This window comes from Ischnura elegans, chromosome 7 (genome assembly GCF_921293095.1).
Source record: "Ischnura elegans chromosome 7, ioIscEleg1.1, whole genome shotgun sequence".
Lineage (NCBI taxonomy): Eukaryota > Metazoa > Arthropoda > Insecta > Odonata > Coenagrionidae > Ischnura > Ischnura elegans.
The window spans coordinates 70,956,990-70,980,830 of NC_060252.1; the positions used below are offsets into that span (position 1 = coordinate 70,956,990).

The window sequence follows — 23,841 nt, forward strand, 5'->3', positions numbered from 1 at the left end:
AAAGGTAACTATCGTCAAACATGGGAAATAAAAATTACCAATATATTTTTGTGATTTCACAAAACATAATATAACTTAATTATTTTCTTGAAATATTGAGGGGGCTCTGCCCCCCCAAATGAATCTTTGAGGGGGCTCGGGCCCCCTCAGGCCCCATGGAGTCAGTGCCACTGGATCAAGGTGTTCGTGCAAGAAAAACTCCCGTACAGCCTGCCTCTGTTACTCGACATTCTCCTGGTAATTTGCAATCTTTCATTTGGGCAAATCCTACTACTGACGTAGTGTCTAAGAGGAAGGTTTGAATGTCATTCAACTAACAATAAGATTTAAAAAATAATTTGGATAAATTTTGCAATGAGTACTATGCTAATTCGATGACACAATGAATAGCAACGTTTGAAGGTGTAAAAAGATTTGAAGCCATTTCGTCAGTAGCCATCTTTAAGTCAAATGAGGTTGAACAAGAGCACCTCTACAAAGACAAATATCCGAAGGTGATTTTACTGCTGCGACCATGCAGATAAATGTTAAGAACTTCCAAATGTGGTGCTATAGAAGAATAATGACCATCAAACGCTTCGACTGAGTTAGTAATGAGGAAGTCCTGAGAAGAGAAACCTCATGAAAACCTTGACAAGAAGACGGAACAACCTGATAGGCCACATCTTGAGATATGATGTCCTGATAAAGACAATCGTCGAGGGAAACATAGATGCCAAGAACGGTAAAGGAAGACCTCGAACAAAACATATGGAACAGGTAAAGAAGGATGTGAAAGAGAAGAGAGACTTGAGCGTGAGAAGATTAGCTAGTAGGAGAATTGAGTGGACAGCTGCGTCTAATCAATCTTAGGACTGTTGACCAGCGGGTGGTCATGAACTTAAAGCAGTGTTTTATGCATTAAGGTGTCAAATATTAGAAACTGCACTTAAACGAAGAAGGAAACTGAAGGCACCCTCTGGTCACATATAACAAAGCTGATTTTTAAAATTAATGATGACTTTTTGCAAAGCGTTTCCTTGCATTCGATTATGAATGAATGGCAGGGATTCGATTTAAACATCCGCTAAAACAATTGAAGGATGCGTGGATTTTCGATTGTCTTTTCCCAAACAAAATATGCCCTGCTGCGCTATCTAGCGAGTTGTCACCGGCGGATTTCTAGACATGGTGAGTGAGCATAATTTGGGTTTTTCACAAATTATTATTTTGTGAATTATCTGTCAATTTTATCATAAATAATTGATCGTCTGTTTTATTCTGTAAATTTGTAAGTTACCATCAATGTTTTTGAGGTAGTAACATTCAAAGCATTGCTTTTTGACAACTCTCGGTGTTTTGGATTAAGAGAGCTTGTTTTAGAATCTGTACATGTTATTAAATTTCCTTTTTCGGAAATTAGTACCATTTTTTATGTCATCCAATAATTCTCGCAAATCCAACTGCACCTCAGACATTGTGCTGTTATTCTTCAAAAGCGTTATAATTTTATGCTTGTCATCGAGTGCTTAAGCTAATAATATTCTCTTTCTTCTAGTTTCGGAACCAGTACGATAGTGATGTTACTGTGTGGAGCCCGCAAGGGCGGCTGCATCAGGTAAGTTGTGCTTAAATTGGCCTCCGTTTCATATTTTTGTACCTTTGTGTGGTTGAAGTTGATGCGTCGGAAAGGAACCATTTAATCCACAATTACCTATCATCCTAATGCGAAAATGACAGTGAAATCATTATTTTTGTCACTAAGGTTTCCTTCGATTTTGTTCAAGTATCAGATATTTGGACGCCCTCATTGTTTGTGTTGCGATGCTAGGGTACTATTCTGCTCTAATTAATCTTGTCATTGCTGTAAACTTCTTCCGAGGTTGTATGCTCGTGCTGAAGCCTCTGATGAAATATCTTTGTACGCCTTTTTATACATCTTGGGTTTTAATCGAAAGATTGACGTTTAATGGCAATCGTTCCAACTTTTTAACCTCATCTCTTAGATGGGCGGGCAATTGTCTTTAATCTTAAGCTGATATTTTCTCTTCGATGTATCTTTCCCATTAATGACCATGTTTCTTACCTGCCTTGTTGTTTTCAATTAATTCAAAGTGCTCACGTGGATGACTCTTTCAATATGGATTAATTACAACAGAAAAAATACAATAGATATATTTTTATTTTCTACTTAGGTTGAATATGCCATGGAAGCCGTTAAGTTAGGTTCTGCTACCGTAGGTTTGAAAAATAAGTCCCATGCTGTTTTAATTGCTTTGAAACGAGCATCATCAGAACTTTCTGCTCACCAGAAGAAGGTGATTCCGATTGATGACCATTTAGGCATAAGCATTGCCGGCTTAACCGCTGATGCCCGAATTCTCAGGTTGGTGATATATTTACCTGATATTTTTCGTAATTGACTTGATATTTGAAGCTATATTAAATATCTTTTTTTACAGTCGGTATATGAGGACAGAGTGCCTGAACCATAGATATTCACATGATTCTTCTCTGCCAATCACACGACTCATCTCTAATCTTGGCAATAAAATGCAGGTTTGCACACAACGTTATGACAGGCGACCGTATGGTGTTGGCCTCCTAGTGGCTGGTTATGATGTAAGTAGTTTTGCAAACTTTAAATTCCTCTTAGGTCAGTGTGTTAACAGCATGTTATGATAATGTGTGTTCATCCATCAAATTTTCTCTCATTAGTGGCCTTTAGTATCTGTAGATAATGATTGGAAAAAGCTCAGGTTGTGGTCCCGTAAGAGGAAATTGCATTATATCAAAATGGGTGCGAGTTAAGATTTGAAGCTTTCAAGCTTTAGCCAGAAAATATGGAGACAGTAATATCTTTTTCTTGAGAAGATCTTGGTCATTTCGAAAAATTAAATGAATTTTTGCAATCCTGTCTCTTCTATGAAAGCCAGAAAATCCATTCATTGCATGCTATTTAATTCTCTTTCGAATACACGTCTCAATATGGCATTACATACATCTAAATGGGTTGTGCTACTTCACACCCTTTTTGCGTTTACTTCTTCAAAATAATGACATCCCTTTCACCTCTATGCTATTCATTTCTCTCTGCTATACGAGAGTGAGGCATTGTAATTGAGGTTTTCTTTATTTTAGGATCAAGGTCCTCACATCTATCAGACATGCCCATCTGCCAATTATTTTGATTGTAAGGCTATGGCTATTGGATCTCGATCTCAAAGTGCTCGTACTTACCTGGAGAAGAATCTGGACCAGTTCTTGGAATGCAGTTTGGATGACCTTGTAAAGCACGGACTGAGGGCTCTTAGAGACACACTTCCAAATGAAGTGGAACTAAACACCAAGGTAAGTTAACTAAACTAGCATATCGATGGCTAAGTTCTAACATCATGTTACTCAAAATTTGGCCAGTCAGAGTTAATGCTGCTGATATTATTGTTGATAAAAAATAAAATTCAAATGAAAAACAACTATTTGTTTGCAAATATATATGCCTCTTTTTCATTTTTATGTATTTTTTGTTTTTAATTTCAATTAAAATTATGTATATTCAATTTTAAAAATTAATCGTTTTTTTTCTCTCCTGAAAAGTTGCTAGTTTTGAGATACATGTTGTTAGAACTTCATATGTTATCGATATGTTCAGCCTCATATTGAGTTGTTAGGTGAGGCATCGTACTTGGTTTATTTACATTTGTTGTTGATCCACAGTAGTCTTGCCAGCTGTTCCTACTGATATCTTTATAGGAAAGACTTAATTGAGGATGCCAGCTGGGCAGCTGTTAGAAATGTCTTAAATGAATAGTGTATGTATGCAGGTGGAACCTGAAAAGATTAACAGACCGCCCCCGTAGAGGTACAAACAAGGGGTAGAACACTCGCACATGATTTAAACGAGAGTTGAATGGGCATGATTCATACCTATGGTCTTTTACAGATTGGATGTTCAAGTATTGCAATTTTGAAGGTAATTGTGTTCGTACACCTAACGGCACCAAGACACATCATGTAAACGTGAGGTTAGACTCTCTAAAATCAAAATTGATTGAAAGATGAATTAACAATATAGTCTCCATGCATGAATCAGGGATAATCTTTTGTATAAAAATCACTCAAATTATATCCTTGCTTTTATATGAATGCTGCCCGTTGATCATTTTGAATGATAATGGACGGTTCTCTGACCTGAAATGGTAATTTAAGTCTTGTATTCGGTAGGTGGATGGTGCAGTCATTATTTGTGATTAAGAAAGTGAATAAATAAAGTCTACCCAATTTTGGTTGATCAACATAATTCCTCAAAAGATACCAACAATTTGCAAAGTTTGTGATACCGTCATTAGAAAGAAGTCCTTTCTACCAGCGATTCATTTGCAGAAATGCAAGGGAAATAGATGCTGTTTAGCAGCCTTGGTAATTTGATAGGAAAAAATATTGTTGTCATAAATTTTCCTTACTCATCTATGTTATAGGTTTTACTGCTGATAACTTCTAAGGCTGGTAATTCAAAAAATAAAAAAAATGCTGTTGTTTTTGTTTTTCATGCTGCATCAGAGATAGCATAACTAATTTTACAGGTCACAGAGTCCGTATAGATGTTATGTTGGAGCATCTTATGTTAGTGTGTTAAATACTGTGACCATGGGCATGGCCAAGGGTACGGTGGAGAACAGGCATGTCCTCCTTTAATTGATTTTGTTATATGTACTTTTATTCCATATCTGTTAGGCTATGCCAGATGCAGGGTGTCGTAGTCCACCATTCTATGAATTCTGACTTCTCCCGCAACTGTGGCCCGAATAGCTCATTTAAATCCAAGTTTTCGAAAATGATTGTGGAGAATTTCTTGGGTGTACTTGAAACATATCTTAATGCATTTGTATCTATATGTTGGCTGAGGGTATTGTATACTGTTGGTATTATTATAAGACTTGAGTCTGGTGAATAGTTCTCTCTTAGTTGAATAGGTGATTAGTTCTCTCATTTAAATCACAAAACTGAATCCTTTGGCATTGTCAAGTGTTGCAGTTGCTGCGTTTGTGGGCTTCAATGGGTTGAAATTTCCTTTCAGAATGTTTCCATTGGCGTGGTGGGCAAGGGAACACCATTCACCATCTATGATGAGGAAGAGACATCTCGTTATCTCACGGCTATTGTTGGGGAGGAGAAACGAGGGGGTGGTGGTGGTGGAGGTGCAGAGACAGAGCCTCCTCCCACTGCTCGTCTTGTCCCCAAACCAGAAGATAAGCCTGATCCACAGCCAGCTGTGGCAATGGACACTGAGTAAACAGAATGAAATTTATAAAGTATTTTAAATCTACTCGAGGGGCCGCCAGCTGTAACAAGCAGGATGCTCTATTGTGTTGGCCAAACAAGGGATTTGATGATGATGTGAGCTTGATTGCATTGTTTCGGATGCTAACTTTGTTAAATAAAGTTTCAAAAAAAATACTATCCACTGGCAGTTATTGAAACTGTAAGCAAGAATGCCCAGTAATGGTTAATGCATTTATTGAACAATTTTCACTTTTTTGTGATTTCATAAGTTTTTGCTCAAATAAATATTTTGAGCAGCTTTCCTACTAGAATTTTATTTTTGAATGCCTAAAAAAATTCCAACTCTCATGGCGGGAAGACCTATGGGTAGCTCTCCTTGATTTTTGCAAATGCGAGTTTTCATGGTTTTAAGCATAATTTCTGTTTTTACGCAATATTTAGGGTTTTTGGTTTAACAAAATGACTCTTATCATAATTTGGAAAGGATTTTCGATCGTTATGCTACTTCATAAATTTCTAACCATTGGAATAAGTGACGTCTTTACCAATTCCACTATATAAATTCAACCCGCATGTTGAAACACTGAATTCTCGAAATTGCCACATTATGTAGGTTCGAAGATTTTCGCGGCGTTGGTTTGATGATATTTCCATTCTATTCGGGTTTCTTCACCGCGTTTGTTGTATTTTAAAGACAACAGTTTCGCCGGCGTTACAGTCGGCGTCTTCAGGTCAAAGGTAAAATTTTTGGAAAATTTTTTTCGCCTTTTATAGGCATAAAATTTTCCGCCTTATATAGGCGGCGGCGGCTGCTGATCCGCTGCTGCTCTCTCATTGGCCGGTTGTCCATCTCTCATTGTTGGTGGTCGGAGAATCCTCTTCCATGCAGTATGCAAGCTGTAGCCTTGATCTCTGTTGAAATTTGTGGGCGTTTTCGCTATCTCAATAGCTTCTCTGATCAAGCGAGGGAAGTATTTATTCTCTTTAGCTATTATCCTGGCGTCTTCAAAGAGGATGTTATGCCCAGGTTCACTCCAAGCATGCTCAGATATGGCTGAGAGTTGGTGCTGCTTGTTTTTCATAGCCCTCCGATGTTCCTGCAATCGGACTTTCATTGATCTGCAGGTCTCGCCAATGTAATATTTACCACATGAGCAAGGCACTCGATATATACCCTCATAATGGTCCATTGGGAGTTTGTCCTTCGCTCCGGGTAGCATGTCTGATATCTTTGCCACGCAATTGAAACGTGTAATTACGTTGTGTTTTCTGAGCATTCTGCAATCTTTTCTGATGTGCCCGCCACAAAGGGAATTGTGGCGTATGCTTCCGGCTCGGGTCGGCTCTCTGCCTCAGAGGTCCTTTTTGGGGCTGCGTCTTTGTTCTCCTGCTCCACAAATCTTCTATTCAACATGCTACTGCTGTAGCCATTCCTTACCAGCACTTCAATGAGATGCTTCTTCTCCGCAGATAGTGACTCGGTGTCTGAGATGGCATAGGCACGATGTATTAATGTTGCCACCAAGGAGATTTTTTGCACTGGGTGGTGGTGCGAAGAAGCGTTGAGATAGCGGTCAGTATGCGTTTTCTTTCTGTGAACGGCATGTCCTAGGAGCCCATTTCTTTTCCTTTTTACCAAAACATCCAGGAAGGGAAGTTGACCATCATGTTCCATTTCCATTGTGAATTTGATAGCGTGGTGCTGCGAGTTGAGATGCTGTAGGAATTTCTGCAATTCTTCGGCGCCATGGGGCCAAATGATGAACGTGTCGTCAACGTATCTCAGCCAGAGCGATGGTTTCTTTTCGTACGACGCGATGGCCTTTTCTTCGAAATCCTCCATGAAAAGGTTCGCTACAACTGGAGATAGTGGAGACCCCATAGCTGCCCCCTCTGTTTGTTCGTAAAATTCCCCATTCCATAAGAAATAAGAATTTCTTAGACAATATTCCACTAATTTGGGAAAGTCATTCGGGATTCCTTCAGAGATGAGTCGTCGGATGATATCCACTGATTCTTGGATAGGGACGTTTGTAAACAGAGACACCACATCAAAGCTGGCTATGATGTCTTCGTTTGTGACGGAGACCGTATTAAGGATATCAATAAAATGGGATGAGTTCTTCACATGCGATGAAGTCCGTCCAACGTATTCCTGGAGTGATTGGGCTAGATATTTGGATAGCCAGTAAGTTGGGGCGTCGATTTGACTCACAATCGGCCTCAGAGGTACGTTTTCTTTGTGGATTTTTGGTAGGCCGTATAGTCTCGGTGGTTTCGCAGCCGAAGGGAGGAGGCCTCGTTGATATTCTCTTGGAATGGATGAACTCTTGATGATGGCCCTGGTATTTCATTCCAATTTGCTTGTTGGATCGGCCTTCATCTTTCTGTAGGTTTGCTCCTGGAGAAGAGATAATATTTTCTTTTCGTAGTCTTCCTTTCGCATCAAAACAGTAGCGTTCCCTTTATCTGCGGGTAATATGAGAATATTACCATTGTCCTGGAGCTTTCTTAACGCTCGTCTCTCTGCAGCTGTTATATTCGGTCTCGGTGGTCTTGATTTGCGGAGGATACTCCCCACGTCTTCCCATATCTCATCTGCAATCCCTTTTGGAAGCTTCCGGAAGCAGCAGCGGATCAGCAGCCGCCGCCGCCTATATAAGGCGGAAAATTTTATGCCTATAAAAGGCAAAAAAAATTTTCCAAAAATTTTACCTTTGACCTGAAGACGCCGACTGTAACGCCGGCGAAACTGTTGTCTTTAAAATACAACAAACGCGGTGAAGAAACCCGAATAGAATGGAAATATCATTGCCACATTATGTTGGTTACTGCCACATTAGGTTGTCCACCATTATGCCAGTGATTCATTTCATGTCAATTTCTTGATTTTTTTGCGATGTAGAAGAGTGGACGTTAGTTTCAAGTGAAAGTCATATCGCAAAGCAGGTTTTTGTCGACTGGAATGCTGAAAATTGGTAACATATTTTACTGACAAGTATCCTAGTAATGGGTTTTATGTGTTTGTAGAAAGTAAATTCTGCAACCCGTGAACAGACTGGATTTGTAATCTTCGTTTTCCGCCTGGAGCACTTTGCCAATGCTCTAAACACGAGCAAGGAACATTCCCTAGGAGGAGGACCATACACTCAACATGTTTCTCTACTCTTTGCAAAAATCAAACTATATTGAGAGCTGTTAAACTGTGGTATAAAAGAGGCATTTATTAAAGCCAGTATACCACTTGCTAAAGTAGAATACAATGCATCTTGAGGATTTCTCAAATAGTCTTGGTCAGTACAAAGGTTGGCCATTGATTTTCAAATTTGGGAAAAGTTATTTACAAAAAGCATTATGCATGCATATTAGCCAAATGGGTTGGGCTCGTGTTTGCTGATCAAGGGGCACAAGTTTCAAATCCTGGTTGAAGCCTTTCAGCACCCCAAATCAAAATCCTCTTAAGAGTACAAGGTTTCTCTGGGAAAGTCACTAGCCTTTGGCTCAGTCTGGGATAGCTCTATTCTTTCCTAACTTCAGGTTAAATCACGGAGTGAGTAATGATTTCCTCGTCTTCATATGATCACAGCATACCGTATATGTCTGAATATAGTCCCCCCTTTTTCTCCAAAAATGCCCAAGGCAAAAGTAAAGGGGGGGACTATGTTCAAATGCATTTTTTTGACTTTTCCTGAAACTGAAGCCTCAAAATTATGGGGGGGACTATATTCGGAGAAATACGGTAGTTTGCAATCACAGGCTAAAATTTAGTTTAGAAATCCTGATGGCCCAAAATAATAAAGGACCCAGAATTGAGTTTTCTGGAAAATGCCCACGTCTATAAAAAACATGAAATCACCTTGAGTGCTGCATTCCTTTTTGTATTGTCGTATGTCTTTACATTTGTTAGATGTGGTCCACTACAATCTGATGTAGCCCTCAGAGTACTGCCCCACCGAGATAGGGGCCACATTGGTTTCTTCCTCTTCTACAGACTTCTTTACCATTAGAAGTGCATATTGATCATTATCATTTTCATTTTTAAGGTGAAATAGTTTTCATTCAACAATTTTATTTACCGCCTTTATTGGGAATTGGATCGTTATCCAGACTTTTTAAACCCCTTTTTATTACACTTTGTGAAGTTTTTATTTACCACTAACTAGGAGCCCTACCTATGGTAAAGTCTCAGGAATGATTTTAAGGTCTTTTTCATGAGACTTCATGCACCGCTAGACAATAACTCTTAGCATATGTAATAGGTTTTGGTGAATTTATATGTATTTTAAATAGTGATAAAACATTCAAATGATTTGCGTGTCAGCACTGATTTCTAGCCTCATGTGAACAATGAGATTCCACAGAGAGCACAGGAAAAATCAGAAAAGAAATCAAAATGATTTGATTTTTATTTTTTGATATAAAATATGCCATTAAGAAATCATCAAATAACATGCATGTATTAAAAAAGCACGACTAAAAGTCCTAAAATATGGTTGTAAACTCCTTAAGACTTATGCTGTGGAGTTCGTTGATTAACTGAAATATTAACCTCTTAATACAAAGTAACAATGGTGCAGTAGTAGAAAAACACCCTATAATACTTGATTTGTCCATCTGTATCATGCCAACAATAATTACCTAATTTTTTTTCGTATTTTATATATTATTGGATCCAAAAAGATTCAAAGAATTTTCAGACTAGTCATAAAAATGTTTGATATTTTCTCAATTAGATTTTAAATTACATTAAATGAGCCTTTTTTTTTAAAGAGATTATGTGGTACTCATGAGAACTAAGAGCTAACTTTCTGTTGTTCACGGTTTTAACCACTGCTGGTAATACATGGTACAATACTCCATTCATGCATATGTAGTTCTTGATGAAGACTAATTGACTCTGTCAATTATGTCAGTGCTAAACTGAGGTGTGTATTTCTTGGAAATATGTAATTAGAACTGTTCTCCAACTGGCCTGATTGTTAGCTCTTGTATCTGAAAGTAAAACACAAATTTCCTTTTTAATTGAAGAAAACTTACATGATCTTCAGTAAAACAATTTTTTCACTGTTAATTTGCGCGAGGGATCCATTAAACAGTTTATTTAAGTACACATATGTTAATGGACACAATAAGATAATTTTGCCACAATGACTTTTTCGTATCTTCCAACTTAACTGTTTGGAAAAATGATTAGAAAAATTACAAGGAAAGGAAACTATTTTTAAAATTGTTACAAAATATTTGTTCCTTTCTTCCTATTTCTAAAGACTTCAGATCCCTCGTAAATTCTGTTCATGATGTTGACTGCTTCCAAAATGGTTTGAAATTCTCATTATGAAAAGATTATGTATCTTTGCCAGTGGATTCAATGAGTAAAGAAATTTTATTGTTCCTGAAAGTGATGAAAATCTGGTGATTTTCTTTGGTTTCTTGTATTCAATTACATACATCCCATTATACGTTTTATTGAATCAGCATTACATATATGCTTGTGTAAAAGTAAAATAGTGTGAGGATTTGTGCAAATCTAGCAATGCCTATGATGGTATGGGGGCATTTAGGACTTGTTAAAAACTGAAAACAATATAAAAAAATCAAGACTTCAATTTTTTCACAGTTAAAGACCACTAAGTCTAAATAATTAAATTATGTGCTTCTATTTTTACTTCGAGTGCATCATTGTCCATTCTTGAGTCATGAGTAGAAGTGGGAAAAGCATGACTCATTCATGATGGCTCGGTATTTATTCATAGATGTAAGTGAATACCACATCAACATCACCAAAAGGGCCTATCAAGGAATATGTTATAGAATGTTTACATGAGATGAAGAAAGTAGGCTTCCTGTGGAAGTTTCTCATTTGCCTCTCCTGGAATTCGAACCTTGATCTTTTGGATTTGTGCCTTCAGAGTTCAAATAGTAGAATTCCTGGCATGAATCAAGGAGATCCAGATTCGAATCCCTGTGAAGGAAAAAGATCTTTCCCCTTCTGAATTTTCAGACTTTGGGGGACTCCGTAAAGGTAAGCTGCTAGCTAGTCCGGGGTCTTTTAACTGATTTACATTTACTCAACTCATTCAAGCCAGGAAATTTTTAGCATATAAATCTTGATAAACGGATGGGATTTTCTGGTGTATGAAGTGCAGTCTTTCAGTGATGGGAATGAGATGAGATGGTCCTTACATATCTTACTTGTACAGGCTGGATGTGCATTCATGTGGATCGGGTTGAACATGTTAATTGCAATTACATATTACGTTTAGTGGACAAGTAAGCGACACTACCTGGACATGAGGAGGGGTTCCGAGCACATAGATAACCCCATCTGCGATATCTTTTGGTTCAAGCATGGGCATTCCGTCCAAGCTGTCCTCCATTCCTGGTGTTTTGAAATCATCTACCATTTCAGTGTTGACCAAGCCGGGGCTGATACTCTGAGATTGATGAGAGAACACCAAAGGACATTAGCTGATCAGCAAGTAAATCTTGATTTGTCAAAATCGCATTAATTTTTGTGTTGATTTGATAATGTAATCCTGAATTAATAGGAAGGGATAAATTAAAGTCATCATTTGATGGAAACGTATTCATCAGTTTTCTGGATATCTAAAGACCATGCATTAATATTTTAATAAAACCAAGGTTCATAAATCTCTTTCAGAAAATTAAAAGGCATATAACAGTGAAGCATTTAACAGACTTGAAAACCTTGCAATGGGGAATGTGATAACCAGGATTGCTGTTTTTTCTATTTGTTCTAGGATTATGGTTACAGGGAGGGGTCATTATTCAATCTGCACTCGTTCAAATGGCCAGTATTACTTCTATTAAGTGAAAGAATTTAATGCTAATTTTTACCCTCTTAAAAATGCTTGAAATTTCATTCAAATGATTATTTGAATGCAGGAAATTTCCATTTTGCACGGTGAATGATGGTCATTTGCAAGATCATTCAAATGAAAATTCACCAGGTAAAATGGCCTTTACTGATTTTGAAGTGTAAACCTTTCAATTAATTTTAATTAAGTCCTTATTAATTAAATTATTTTTAAGGGTATTGTCATCACATGTTTACAATTTATGCTTTTGGTATCGGAGGGTGCAACTATAAGTTCTCTGTGATCTGGGCAGTTGTTGTCGTTTGAACTGAGCATTTATTGGTTACTGGAATGCTTTTATACTTGTTTATTCATGCTTTTGTCCTAACTCAACTGCCTTGACATTGATTTGGCGCTGTTCTCCACTCATCTCTCTTTTCAAGATTGGTTGGTTCCTAACATAGGCAAATTTACGGGGGGGGAGCAGAGGGGCACACTTAACAAAATAGACGAGGTTTTTAATATGATTATCATTACCTTTGTTTTATTTTCTATATTACAGAGCCTAAATCATTGAATTTAATATTAATAACTTTCATATCAAAATGAAGAGAATATTTTCTACAGTAATTGTTGTATTTTGTTTGTAATCTCAAATATGAGAAGACCTGTCTGACCCTTGTGTGTCCCCCCCTCAGAAACAAATCATGGATCCGCCCCTGGTTCCTGCCACACCATGCACATGAATTTAAGAAATGAAAAGAATGTGTTTCTTGATATTTTCTGTTTAAAGTTAAGAAAAGTATAAGCAATTTTTAGAAATTTACTTACTGTTACTTTAATTTTTGATTTTTCAAGTACTAACTCTCTTCTTAGTCCTTCTGTTAGTACCGTCACTCCATGCTTAATTGCAGTGTGGATGTAATGTCCAGTGAAGGTGAGTATGTTATGCCCCACAACACTGTAAATAAAATTGCATATTTTCAAATGTGGTACGACCTTATTCTAATGGTGAGGAGTTTTCATTGTTGTAAATGAAAGATTGTATAATTAGCCCTTCATATGTTGTTTGGTTTATAAAAGTAGGCAAGTTATGCAAGGAATCCCTGAGGTCAGAGTTAATTGAAATATGTTACCAACAACAGATTTTTATGTGAGATAAGATTTTAAAGGCAACGTATACGGCAAAAGGAATAAATATAACATTTTAATTCAAATCTTTATTTAAATATTTTTATCAAAACAATCTTGGAGAATCATGAGCAGGGGTGGATTCAGCATGAAATTGGGGGTTGGGGGTCATGAAATAAGTCCGTGGAGTATGGAATATCCCCTGGGATAGAAGGGCATTTTTAAGGTAGGGAGTGCTACTCTCTATGATGAATACAACTCAAATTTCTTTCACATTTGGGACTTGTAGCCATGCATTTACATATACACTCTCTTTACTCCTTTGCAAAGATACAAAAACTATTAAACTAGTATAAATTGAAAAATGTTGATAAATATAGGGGGGGTCATGACCCCCACAAAGTGGATACTCCTGATTCTGAGGTAGGCATCTATGATCAAAGGAGACTTCCAGTAAATAAATGATAATAATGATTATAGTGATTTATTTTGATCCTAGTGAAGTGGAACTCCTTTTTATTATACATGGTAGAAGAACTAAACTCCCATTCACTCGGACCCACAGTTGCAATTAATTTAAAGAATTTGGTAGATGAAGAAAAGTTACCATGGCAAAGAATCTTCACCTTTTCTCGTGTAAGTTTAAAATAAGAAAATGCTATATTACCTACCTACCTTCAAGGAATAGGTGAAGTCATTAGAATTTTGGTTCAATAATTAAAATTTTCATGGTAAATGAGAGATGTTAGAGGCTAAAAACAAGGGGGAATGAAATCTGGTCCTAATTTGACCATGCTAATTTCTATTTTAGAGTAAATAACTTAGTCAAGAGAACCACTTTGACATCCTATTATGACAATGTGTGTTCATAAAACACATCAAAATGTTAATAGAAGTGCAGAATATGGCCTGATAGCTTACCTGATCTGAGTTCTTTGGTTTTATGCACTGATTAAGTAGAGTTTATGCACTGAGTAGAGAAGTAATTTAATTTTGAATTGTACCCTATCATGTAAATTGTGGTACCTAATGGGTGATGTGTTGTGTGTTAGAAGGGCTAAAATAAAAAAAGTTCATATTTAATGCCAAATAATTTATTTTTGGTAAAAAAAATTTTGCTATTATGTAACTAAGACTAGCTACCTTACCTGTTCAAGTGAATAATATGACCATCATCGACTCCTGTTTCTTTCATGAGTTTGAGTGCTTGAGTAGTACAGTTAGTGAGCCCTAAGGCGTTGACGTTCAGTAGCTGTTGAAGATGCTCTGCTTTCCCTTCACCTGTTGCATAAAAATATTATTGGATTGCTCTTAAACATTTTTCAACTTTCAACTCATGCTTTCATTAGTTTGTGACTTCTCATTTAGCTTTAGCTGCATTTATTGTAGATCTAGATACAATTTATTTATTTTAAAGTATGTATTCTCAAATTTAAAGTGTCCTCTTTCCTAGTTAGCCATCTAGATTTTTGTTATGCACAGTTCAAATCTCAGAGATACAAATTATTCCCCTTTAAGTCTAATTCAACCAATTTTATAAAGAATGTAAGTTCACCTCTTGTCTTCACTATGCCAAAAGTGATGTTTTTCACATAAAAAAACTGCCGCTTCACTCATTGTCAGTGATGTTTTAGAATGATTTTATTACTTTTGGGACTTGAGGCTAAATAGTAAAATATTTATTTAATTTTAAAGAGCTCTTCCTCATGATCAAGAGGGCTACAAGCTTTACTTGGAATAATTCAGTCCATTTTTTTAAGTTCACCAACCTGTTAGAGGGTAATATCTTCCAATGCCAGCACAGTTTATGAGCACATTGACTGTTTTGAGATTATTCTTCACCCACTGGAATGCTTCCACTACGTCTTTTTCTTGTGACACGTCTGCTTTTACAGCATACAGTTTTCCCTTTTCTGCCAGTGTTTCTGCAATATCCTGTAATTTAGTAAAGTTTAAATTACAAGCCTTTCGTTAAGAGCAGGCTAATGCCGACGCCAGGTTTCTCTCCATCCTTCCTTACCTACCCTTTCCTCATGGCGCAAATGACCTCAGCTGTCGGTCGCCTCCTCCAAATACAATACAATACACAGTTACAATGTGTGGAAATAGTTTTTTGATGGCTGACTTTTTGCCCTTTATAACTGCTTAGAAAGTTGTGAAATGGTTCTAAATTTTGATGAAGTATGCAGTTTACATAAATTTTCAAGAATAAGCCCACTGGTGCTAATCATTTAATTGTGAGAAAATTATAATACTAAGTTAACCACTTCAAGTTATGAACAATGTTTCACAATCGAAAAAAATTGGAAATAGTACCTACACTTTTGAAGCATAATTCTTTTCTAGCTTTGGCTTGGCATGAAACTAATCCAATATAGCCTTTCTCTGAATTAAATATGTAGGTGTTTTCCTTAGGTTTTAAGCTGGTCTAAAATTTCTGTAAATAGGTACAAGCTGATATGTCCAATGTGATGCCATTCAGTCGATGCTTCAAAATTACTTTTACATTATGATTTTACTTAATATTTATTGGGTTAATCTTTGAACAGAACGTTTCATGTATTATCACCTTCAAGGGCATTAATATTCCATCCAAGGTTCTTAGACTGTACGAGTAGATGGTTACTCTAAGAACCTTGTATTCCATCAACAAAATGAATTGGTAAAATTCATACATGTGATGAAACATTCTGTAAATAGTTAAAGTAGTCTTATAAAGTAAAAAAAATACAGGATTTTGACTTGACATTTCTCGGAAATCAACAAAAAGTCTAATTCTTGAGTTTTATTAAATTTGATGGAATATCTTATCTATATATAATCTGTGGCGGAGCTCTTAATTTCAAGCGCCGTCACCAAGGCCAGCCACCTGGCTTAGGTCGTTGCCCTGGGACCCTGAGGTTCATGCTGCCGTCACCAGGGTACGCGGAACCATAGAGTAAGTATTTTATACTTACTCTACTTTTATATACTTACTCTATGGCGGAACCTCCATTCCATATGGTGTGAGAGACGCTGACGAAACAGCAATGGAGGACTGTCGCACGTGAGAGACATTGAGCAAGTGTATCGCTTACCATCGCAATAAACGTGGTCGAATTCACTTTCGTTTACTTTGTTGAAGTGAGGTTAATAACTGCAGTACCCCATACCCCCTTCAATCTACTAGCAGGCCACCCACTGTAGCTCAGGAAAGGTAGTACCTACAGTAGGGAACTTGGAACTTAGAATTCATGGTCACATAGCAGGATTTTTAGGCACACTGAACAGCAAACAATGGAATGAAAACATATGACGCTCACGGGATCAGCTTATACCCCGCTCCACAACAATGATCGCTCTGTGTGACCATATGTGTGTAGACCAATAATGCCTTGTGAACTCATACCCCAGCAAAAAGGTTAGCACTGAGAGGATAAAAAGGTAATCGTACTATTATTTGACTTATTTTCCCTGCGAGCAAGTGAAAATGTATGCCTACCCGATAGGATGTCCAACCGCTGTACATATGTAGTTGTATTAAATGGTAATGAGAACACTATGCGAAGTATTGGATGCATGTAACTCAAAGTAGCACTACTGGGTTCAGGAGCATGAGGTGCACGTGCATACTAACTTTGGTAGCAATCCATGGAGCCATATGGAATCGCATTGTGGACAAATGGGCACCCTCTTTTATATACGTACATGTGTACTCATAGATGGACTTATGCATAATTTCAAAAAATTATCTTATGTAGAATTCCTTAAATAATTATCAATTACCAACATAAGTTATGGTGACACGCCTGCTGGATAAAAACCTAAAAGGTATGCGACCCGCGCAGCATTATTGTAGAATTCTATAAGAAATGCATATTTCTTGTAAGAATTTTTGTAAGACTTATAGAATCCTATAAGAATTTCTATAAGACTTATAGAATCCTATAAGAATTCTGTAAGACTTATAGAATCCTATATAAGTCTTACAGAATTCTTATAAGAATTTCTGTGAGACTTATAAGAAATTTTCAATAGGGTAGTACCTGTCACCAGTGGCACATGGAGGGGGGGTTTGGGAGATAGAGAAATTACGTAATCCTAAAATCATATCCCCCCCCTCCAGAGCTCTGAGAAATTTTAAGTTAAATCTATTTTACTTAATTAGATTAATATTGCTTACAGAATAGTGTGAGGATTAACAAAATATCCCTCAGAAGGCCATAAAACTCACCATTTTGAACCATTTATCTTAAAAATTCTGGGGGAGGGCCCCCACACCTCCCGCTTACCCTGGTGGGTATACCACCCCCCAGTATTAGTTGCACCTGAAACCCCCCCTAGCCTTAATTCCTAGCTGCAACCCTGCCTGTCATTTGTTAGCTAGTGCTTGTATCTCTTATCTAAAATTCTCACATAAAATGACAATCTTAGCCAGGTATCATTTTTATAAGGTGTAATTACATGCATACCTTTATTTTTTCTTCTCTCCTTGCCATTCCTACTACGATCATTCCATTTTTCACCAGCTGCTTTGCTATAGCAGCTCCAATGCCTGAGCTGGCCCCTGTAACCACTGCAATTTTTCCAATCCAACGATCCATTTTTTTCACTTAAAACCAAGGTGGAACATCATTAGATGTGAAAGAGAAGAAAATATTGTTAGGCACCTTCTACTACAAAGCTGAATTCAAACAAAATAATCATTTTATTGTCTTAAATAAGGGCTATGAAGACCCATTGCATGATATTCCTAGCCAAACGTCTTCTCTGGCATCGTACTCATTAGCTAATGAAATAGAGAAATTTGAATGTTATAAGTGATGAGGTCTTCTCAGGTTTGCTCGGAGGAGGTGTTTAACTGAGCATGTACTCTCACGTTTGTAGCCCACCATCATCATCAAATGAAAGCAGTGGTGGCTCATGGATTTTGAAATGCTGGCCAACCTCTCTTTGGGGTACATTGTTTGCTGCCACCTCCTCCCCTCCTACCATATCTATAAAAAGTTAATGAAATAACAGCCATGTAGTAATATTTTTTTGGTTATTTCAGTCCCTTATGATGACATACCTATATGTGCGACATTTTGATGGAGTTATTAAAACAAATGTTACATGTCAGTTAACCAATGTCTAATAAAGCTCTTAAAATTTATACTAGTTCGTTCCTAGTACTCCTCAAATTTCTGGCTAGCTGAAATATAGATTTCACCCTTTTAATAAGAAACTTTGAACCCCATAACTAAAGTAATCATGAACCAACTTACCTGAATGAAATTTGAAAAAAAAATCCAGTTAAGCAGAGAAAGCACCAGAATAGAATGTTTAGTAAATGTGTGCCTACGGTAGGGATTTTGCTTGAAGAAGAGTAAAATGTATTAAATAGTGAGGGTGGGGACAAGGTTTGCCACGATATTTCCACTTTAAGCAATATATGGAACATCCAAATACTTGCTTGGTGTTTTTAAAATTGGAAGGAGTTAGGAAAGATCGTTTGCGTAGAATGTTCTCCATGTCCTGCTTTCAGGCAGTCTCTTGATGGCAATGGGACAATACGGAGAAGAAAGTGGATGAGTTAGGGTTTGGTGGAGGGGAGATGGTGAAGCTATTGAATGGGAAGAGGGCAGGAGCAAGATGTTTACGAAGTTCCACTTTATGAATGGGAAGGAAAAAGATATATTGTACTGCGGAAGTGGGACAGGAGTGGAAGGGGTTGTCTTTTTAGCAATAAGTCTAACAATGAGAAAAATTTCATCCGGGAATTTAAATCTGTGACAACCCTGTTCTAATACACTTGTCACTCTTTTAATGGAGTTCGTATTGCCAAACATTGCAGAACCACAATTGTAACTTTTTTATATCATGAGATGGCATTGTCTTGTATTTTTTCATAATCACTTTAATTGAAACCTTCTTAAAATTTGCATGTGACTTCATTATTTTTTATTACGAAAGTAAAGGTAACTCAAGGTATCTTTTGCGACCCCCTTCCCCCTTGAGTTTTTTTCCTGTATCCGCTACTATATGACATGAAAATATATTTCAAATATTATTATACCATACGAACTTCCATTTTCTTGGATAAACTTTGGCTGAGGGAGGATTGAACCCCTGACAGCATCCCTGCGTACGGGCAAGTCGAAATGCTTGTTGTGGGCCCCCCTTCGATTTATAAAGCGCGGGTTCAACGGGACACTCCTTCGCCATTCGTTTCGCGTATGTTTTTCACTTATCTTCGTACGACGGTACCACTAATGAATTTTCAAGGGTGTTCGCGTAATGGAATCGGAATGGTGCTCGCAAATGAAAATAAACGTGTTTCAAAGTTTTAACGCATGACTCGGACAGGATGGCATGAAGACAGGAGTGGAATGTGTTAGGAAAGCCTTACGTCACCTTCTGCCTTTTACAGAATGACACGCTGCACATCGGGTAAAGAAAGTTATGTACACATCAAAGGTACCGCCGCTGATGGTAGATAACTCTCGGACTGTTGGATATGATTACAATTAGAGAAGTTCCTCCAATTCTAGCAGTCCCCGTAGTCTTCATAAACTCGTATTAAGTCGGTTGCGTGAATATGCAGAGCACTTACCCACTTAGGAACCCAGTCACGGGGAATTAAGCAAGTTATTCTTCTTTCAACTGGTTCGTCGACTGGTCTGCTATATTTTCTTTGCGTTATCGTCTATAATGCTCCTGAAGGCCGCGAGATTTGAAGCATTTGATATGATTTTAGGAACGTTGTGCAACTGAGCATGAGATAGCAGGATATTTAGAGGGATTGGCCCATAGGTGTCCCAAATATTTTATCATCTTATACGTGCTCATCTCATTCTTGCTTCAGGCCTTGCATTTCATCGACAAGTATTGTAGGAGAAGAGATTCAATTGCGATGCGGGTTGCTGCCTTTCGCCTCATTGTTCGACAAATATGCACATGGATCATTTGATTTACGCACAGAATTATTTTAAAGCTTAATTTTTTATCGTTGGAGTTCCTGTTAGCTAGGAGTTGATGGAGCACAGTGCGACATCGAAATTTTCAAGGGGGCTCGTCAAACTTAACATTAGGGGGCGAGTAAATACGGTATATTTTAAATAGGGGATAAATTATACTTAAACGTAAAATTAGACGAAATCAGCCACCCATTGCAAATGTAACTCTGAGAAATCCTGAAGTGTTGGTAGTGGGGTGAGTTATTTGAATTAGGGGCATTAGTCATCAAGCAGAAGAGGGCGAGTGGACCCGAAGACGAGGGAGGGGACCACTGTTAGTTACGAATGTGTTAGTGCGAACATTTGGATGTAGGTGTAAGCAAAATATGAGCATGTGGTGAAAGCAAATTGTTTTGAGGTTTATAGGGATCCAGAGAAAGAGATGAGTGTGTGTCATATGTGAAATTAAATGGCCTGAAGTAATACATATCTTCATTTCTCCAATACGTCGAGGTTTATTCTTTGCATTTCCACCTTCAAGTTCTCCAGCCTACCATAGCTACGAAGCTATCTAATGTCCCATGTTCCTAACCTTAACATTCCATCAGTGGTGGAAGGATCTATGGAGGGTCATTGGGTCAAAGCACATTCCACATAAAATCGAAATTTTTGGTTGCCATTTCGTACAAAAGTATTTAGTTATATTTTCCGGTATATTTAGCAACTTCAATGAATTCATATAAAAATTAGATCTAAAAACTTAGGGCCTACTTTACACACTTATGGTGTATTACAATCCAGTGGCAGATCCAGATAGGGGCTATAGCCCTTTGGGTATCCAATTTAAACTAGATAGAATAGTAAGTTTGTTTGACCACCACTACTGCTGGGAGGTTACCCACCACTTAGATCCTCCCTTGTCCCTATCCTGGATCATCCACTGCATTCCATCATATTTTACTCATCTACTCTCTCAGGTAATCCCCCCCAGAGATTAGAGTGGGGGACTCGTTTACCTCCAAAATATTTTACTAGAGAATGCAGTCGTGTCTCAAGTAAAAAAATAGTGGAGTAGTTGTGACTCCATGGGTTGATAATTTGGTGGTTTGCCCTTGCTTTCCAAATCGCAGTAATGTGGCTGTTAAAGTAAATGTTACCAAGCCTACAGTGAAATGAGTGTCACTCTAGTGACACACCAGTATGTTCTCCAACACCACACATACGAAGAAGAGCTACTACCCTCTGCCCACGTGACGGGAAGAATAATTATTGGTGGCTGCCATTCCATCTTCACTGGCTTCCAGTACCATTTAGATGGCCTATCTTACTCAGGAATAGGCTTTTTGTCTACAGGCTTACTCAGGCTTTTTGTCCACAACTAATATTGCAGCAGCTAACCTCTACATCTAAAGGTCAACTCACCGTTGGCAACAGGTGGATACTCTCAGAGGCCTTTAACCTTAGCGGCATTCAAACTATGTCAAAATGCTTGGGTCAACTGTGGAGTATGTGCACCATCAGTACATGCAGGCATCCCATTTTCATTCCTTACACACCATTGTTATTTTTCATAAAATAGGTTTATTTTTTTAAGTGTTATACATAATTTGAAAGACTTTGCGTATGATATGCCTGTGGTCATTATTTCCATTCAACCATAGCATAGATTCCAAGATTACTCTTTAGAAGTCCTAAAGACAATTCATGCAGGTATATATTCGTGTTTCCTAAGTTATACTTTCAAATAGAAAGAGAATTTTGTGAATATTTACAATAGCATATTGGAATTTTTGTATTTTTTATTCAAAATATTAACTCCTTTTTAGACGATTTTTCCACAAAATTGAGGGTTATTCCTCCGAAATCAAGTCATAAGTGCTTAGTTTTACAGCTTACCTTTAATTTTTTTCGTGGTAAGGTGCACTGCATTTGTTTGCACTCTTGTTAAATGTCCTCTACTACCTGTGGCTATGTAGTGGCCATTCCCTGTGAGAGCAGAAGATAGCAATAGAACTTAAGGGATCTCATTTTGCAGCAGATCTAATAGGGTAGTTTCCTTCATCAAAGAAAACGAAAGGCATTGATTGCGATTCGTTACCCACCATTAGTGTATTCATAATATACAAATTATTTGGTTTTAGAAATACCAATTTAGACGAATGGCAAGGGTCAATTTTATCCTCATTTGAAAAAGGCCAGATTGGTGCCCATGCGATTCCACTCCAAGTGACATCACAGGGACCTAGTTTCTATACGAGAAGATAGGAGTTTTACATCGTCTGAGGTTACCAATGCATGCATGACGCACAGAGCTCAGTGAAACATCTCATAATAATCACCTATTAAAACTGGCTAAGGCCGGAAAGTTTTCTTTGTTTGATAAGGTATTAATAAAGCCAAGCGCTACCAGCTAGCATGGTACTCTGCTACCTGCTAGCATCCTGCGTCGTATCAGCGCTCAGAGCCTCGCCCCAAGGTCACCTCACTTGCGGCATCGGGAACCAGAACGACGTCACACTGAGTTTTCCCGGCATTCATACTTAGCCGTCGCGTTTTCGCGCGCTTGAAAATTTTTACTTTTCGTTTAATCGCGAAAAATAGATATCGTCATTTAAAAATCTAGAAGCGTGACATACGTACTCCAGGAGTAATAATCTTTCGATTTAGGCAATAAAAAAATAATACGAAACCACCCTATTACCCAAGACTTCCGACAACCTAAATGGCCCAACATACATCTGTTGACCATTGCACTCCCTCTGTGAGAGTGAAAAATTCAGCCAGTACTACTCATGCCCTGATGACGATGGACAACTCGTACATCAAAACATTGGCCGTGATGGAGTTGGAGAACCTGACCTGGTGGAATTCCCGAGTAACCTTCCACTATTATATACTCCGGAAAGCCTGTGATCATTATTACTGATACCTTTCCTTAATAAGACTGTAAAATTTGAGAGAAATAAACTTTTCAATGGAAATAAATTCACAGCTACAAGTCGATAACAGCAACAATACCAGTCATCAGAATTTGCCAATTAGTGATTATTTTAAAAATTGAAAGGTTAAGAGGGAGAGGATCACAGATCTGGGATTTTTCAATTTCAGTCTTGACCACACTTGCAGAAACTGAAAATTACTCATTCCTACCCTACTCTAAGTATGCATAATTAGAATCATCACTGGGAAGCACGGAGAGAGACAATTGCAAGGATTGTCACCAACATGTAAAATATTGCTACCTAAGAGCCCAAGGAGATTCGTGAAATCTTAACATAGCACACACATACACACATTTATATAATCTAAATTTCCAATGACTTCATGTAAGATATCATGTACCCCACAGAAATGCTATACGTATTGAGTATGGGCTAAAATCTTTCATAAATCATTTCAGGAAAAATTGAAGATTTTTGGCTCAATAAACAGATTACATTTTCAGGGATATATCATTTTTATTACAAAAATGTTATCACAAAATAGCGGCACACAGTGCCTTGAAAATCATTTTACATAAAGATATGTACGTACTTGTCAAAATTTTACAAATACATACATACCTGGAACCAGGCTATAAAAATCACATATCAAACACGTATTACGAACTCTTAATGATAATGAGAATTGGTAGTCAAAACACATACACGTGTAAGCATACAAGCATACATACATAAGAATGCAAGTTAAAGCTGATGTAATTTCTGAAAGAT

General features: G+C 37.5%; 2 protein-coding genes across 3 annotated transcripts; one reads left to right on the plus strand and one right to left on the minus strand.

The window, feature by feature from the left end:
• The first annotated feature begins 1,115 nt into the window (after positions 1-1,115).
• LOC124162428 (proteasome subunit alpha type-1) lies at positions 1,116-5,563 on the plus strand. Its single transcript, XM_046538965.1, has 6 exons — positions 1,116-1,170; positions 1,538-1,597; positions 2,175-2,365; positions 2,442-2,601; positions 3,121-3,330; positions 5,057-5,563. The coding sequence occupies exons 1-6, from the start codon at positions 1,168-1,170 to the stop codon at positions 5,270-5,272; spliced, it is 840 nt and encodes a 279-aa protein (XP_046394921.1). The 5' UTR covers positions 1,116-1,167; the 3' UTR covers positions 5,273-5,563.
• A 3,763-nt stretch (positions 5,564-9,326) lies between these two features.
• Positions 9,327-22,111, minus strand: LOC124162689 (farnesol dehydrogenase-like). Of its 2 annotated transcripts, none has more exons than XM_046539287.1 (7): positions 22,025-22,111; positions 17,663-17,802; positions 14,981-15,146; positions 14,360-14,492; positions 12,912-13,041; positions 11,547-11,696; positions 9,327-10,254 (listed from the first exon to the last, which is right to left on the minus strand). In XM_046539287.1, the coding sequence occupies exons 2-7, from the start codon at positions 17,792-17,794 to the stop codon at positions 10,213-10,215; spliced, it is 753 nt and encodes a 250-aa protein (XP_046395243.1). In that variant the 5' UTR covers positions 17,795-17,802; positions 22,025-22,111; the 3' UTR covers positions 9,327-10,212. The 2 variants fall into 2 exon arrangements, with proteins under 2 accessions (XP_046395243.1, XP_046395242.1); XM_046539286.1 differs by lacking the exon at positions 22,025-22,111 and adding an exon at positions 19,786-20,014.
• Between the last annotated feature and the right edge of the window lie 1,730 nt (positions 22,112-23,841).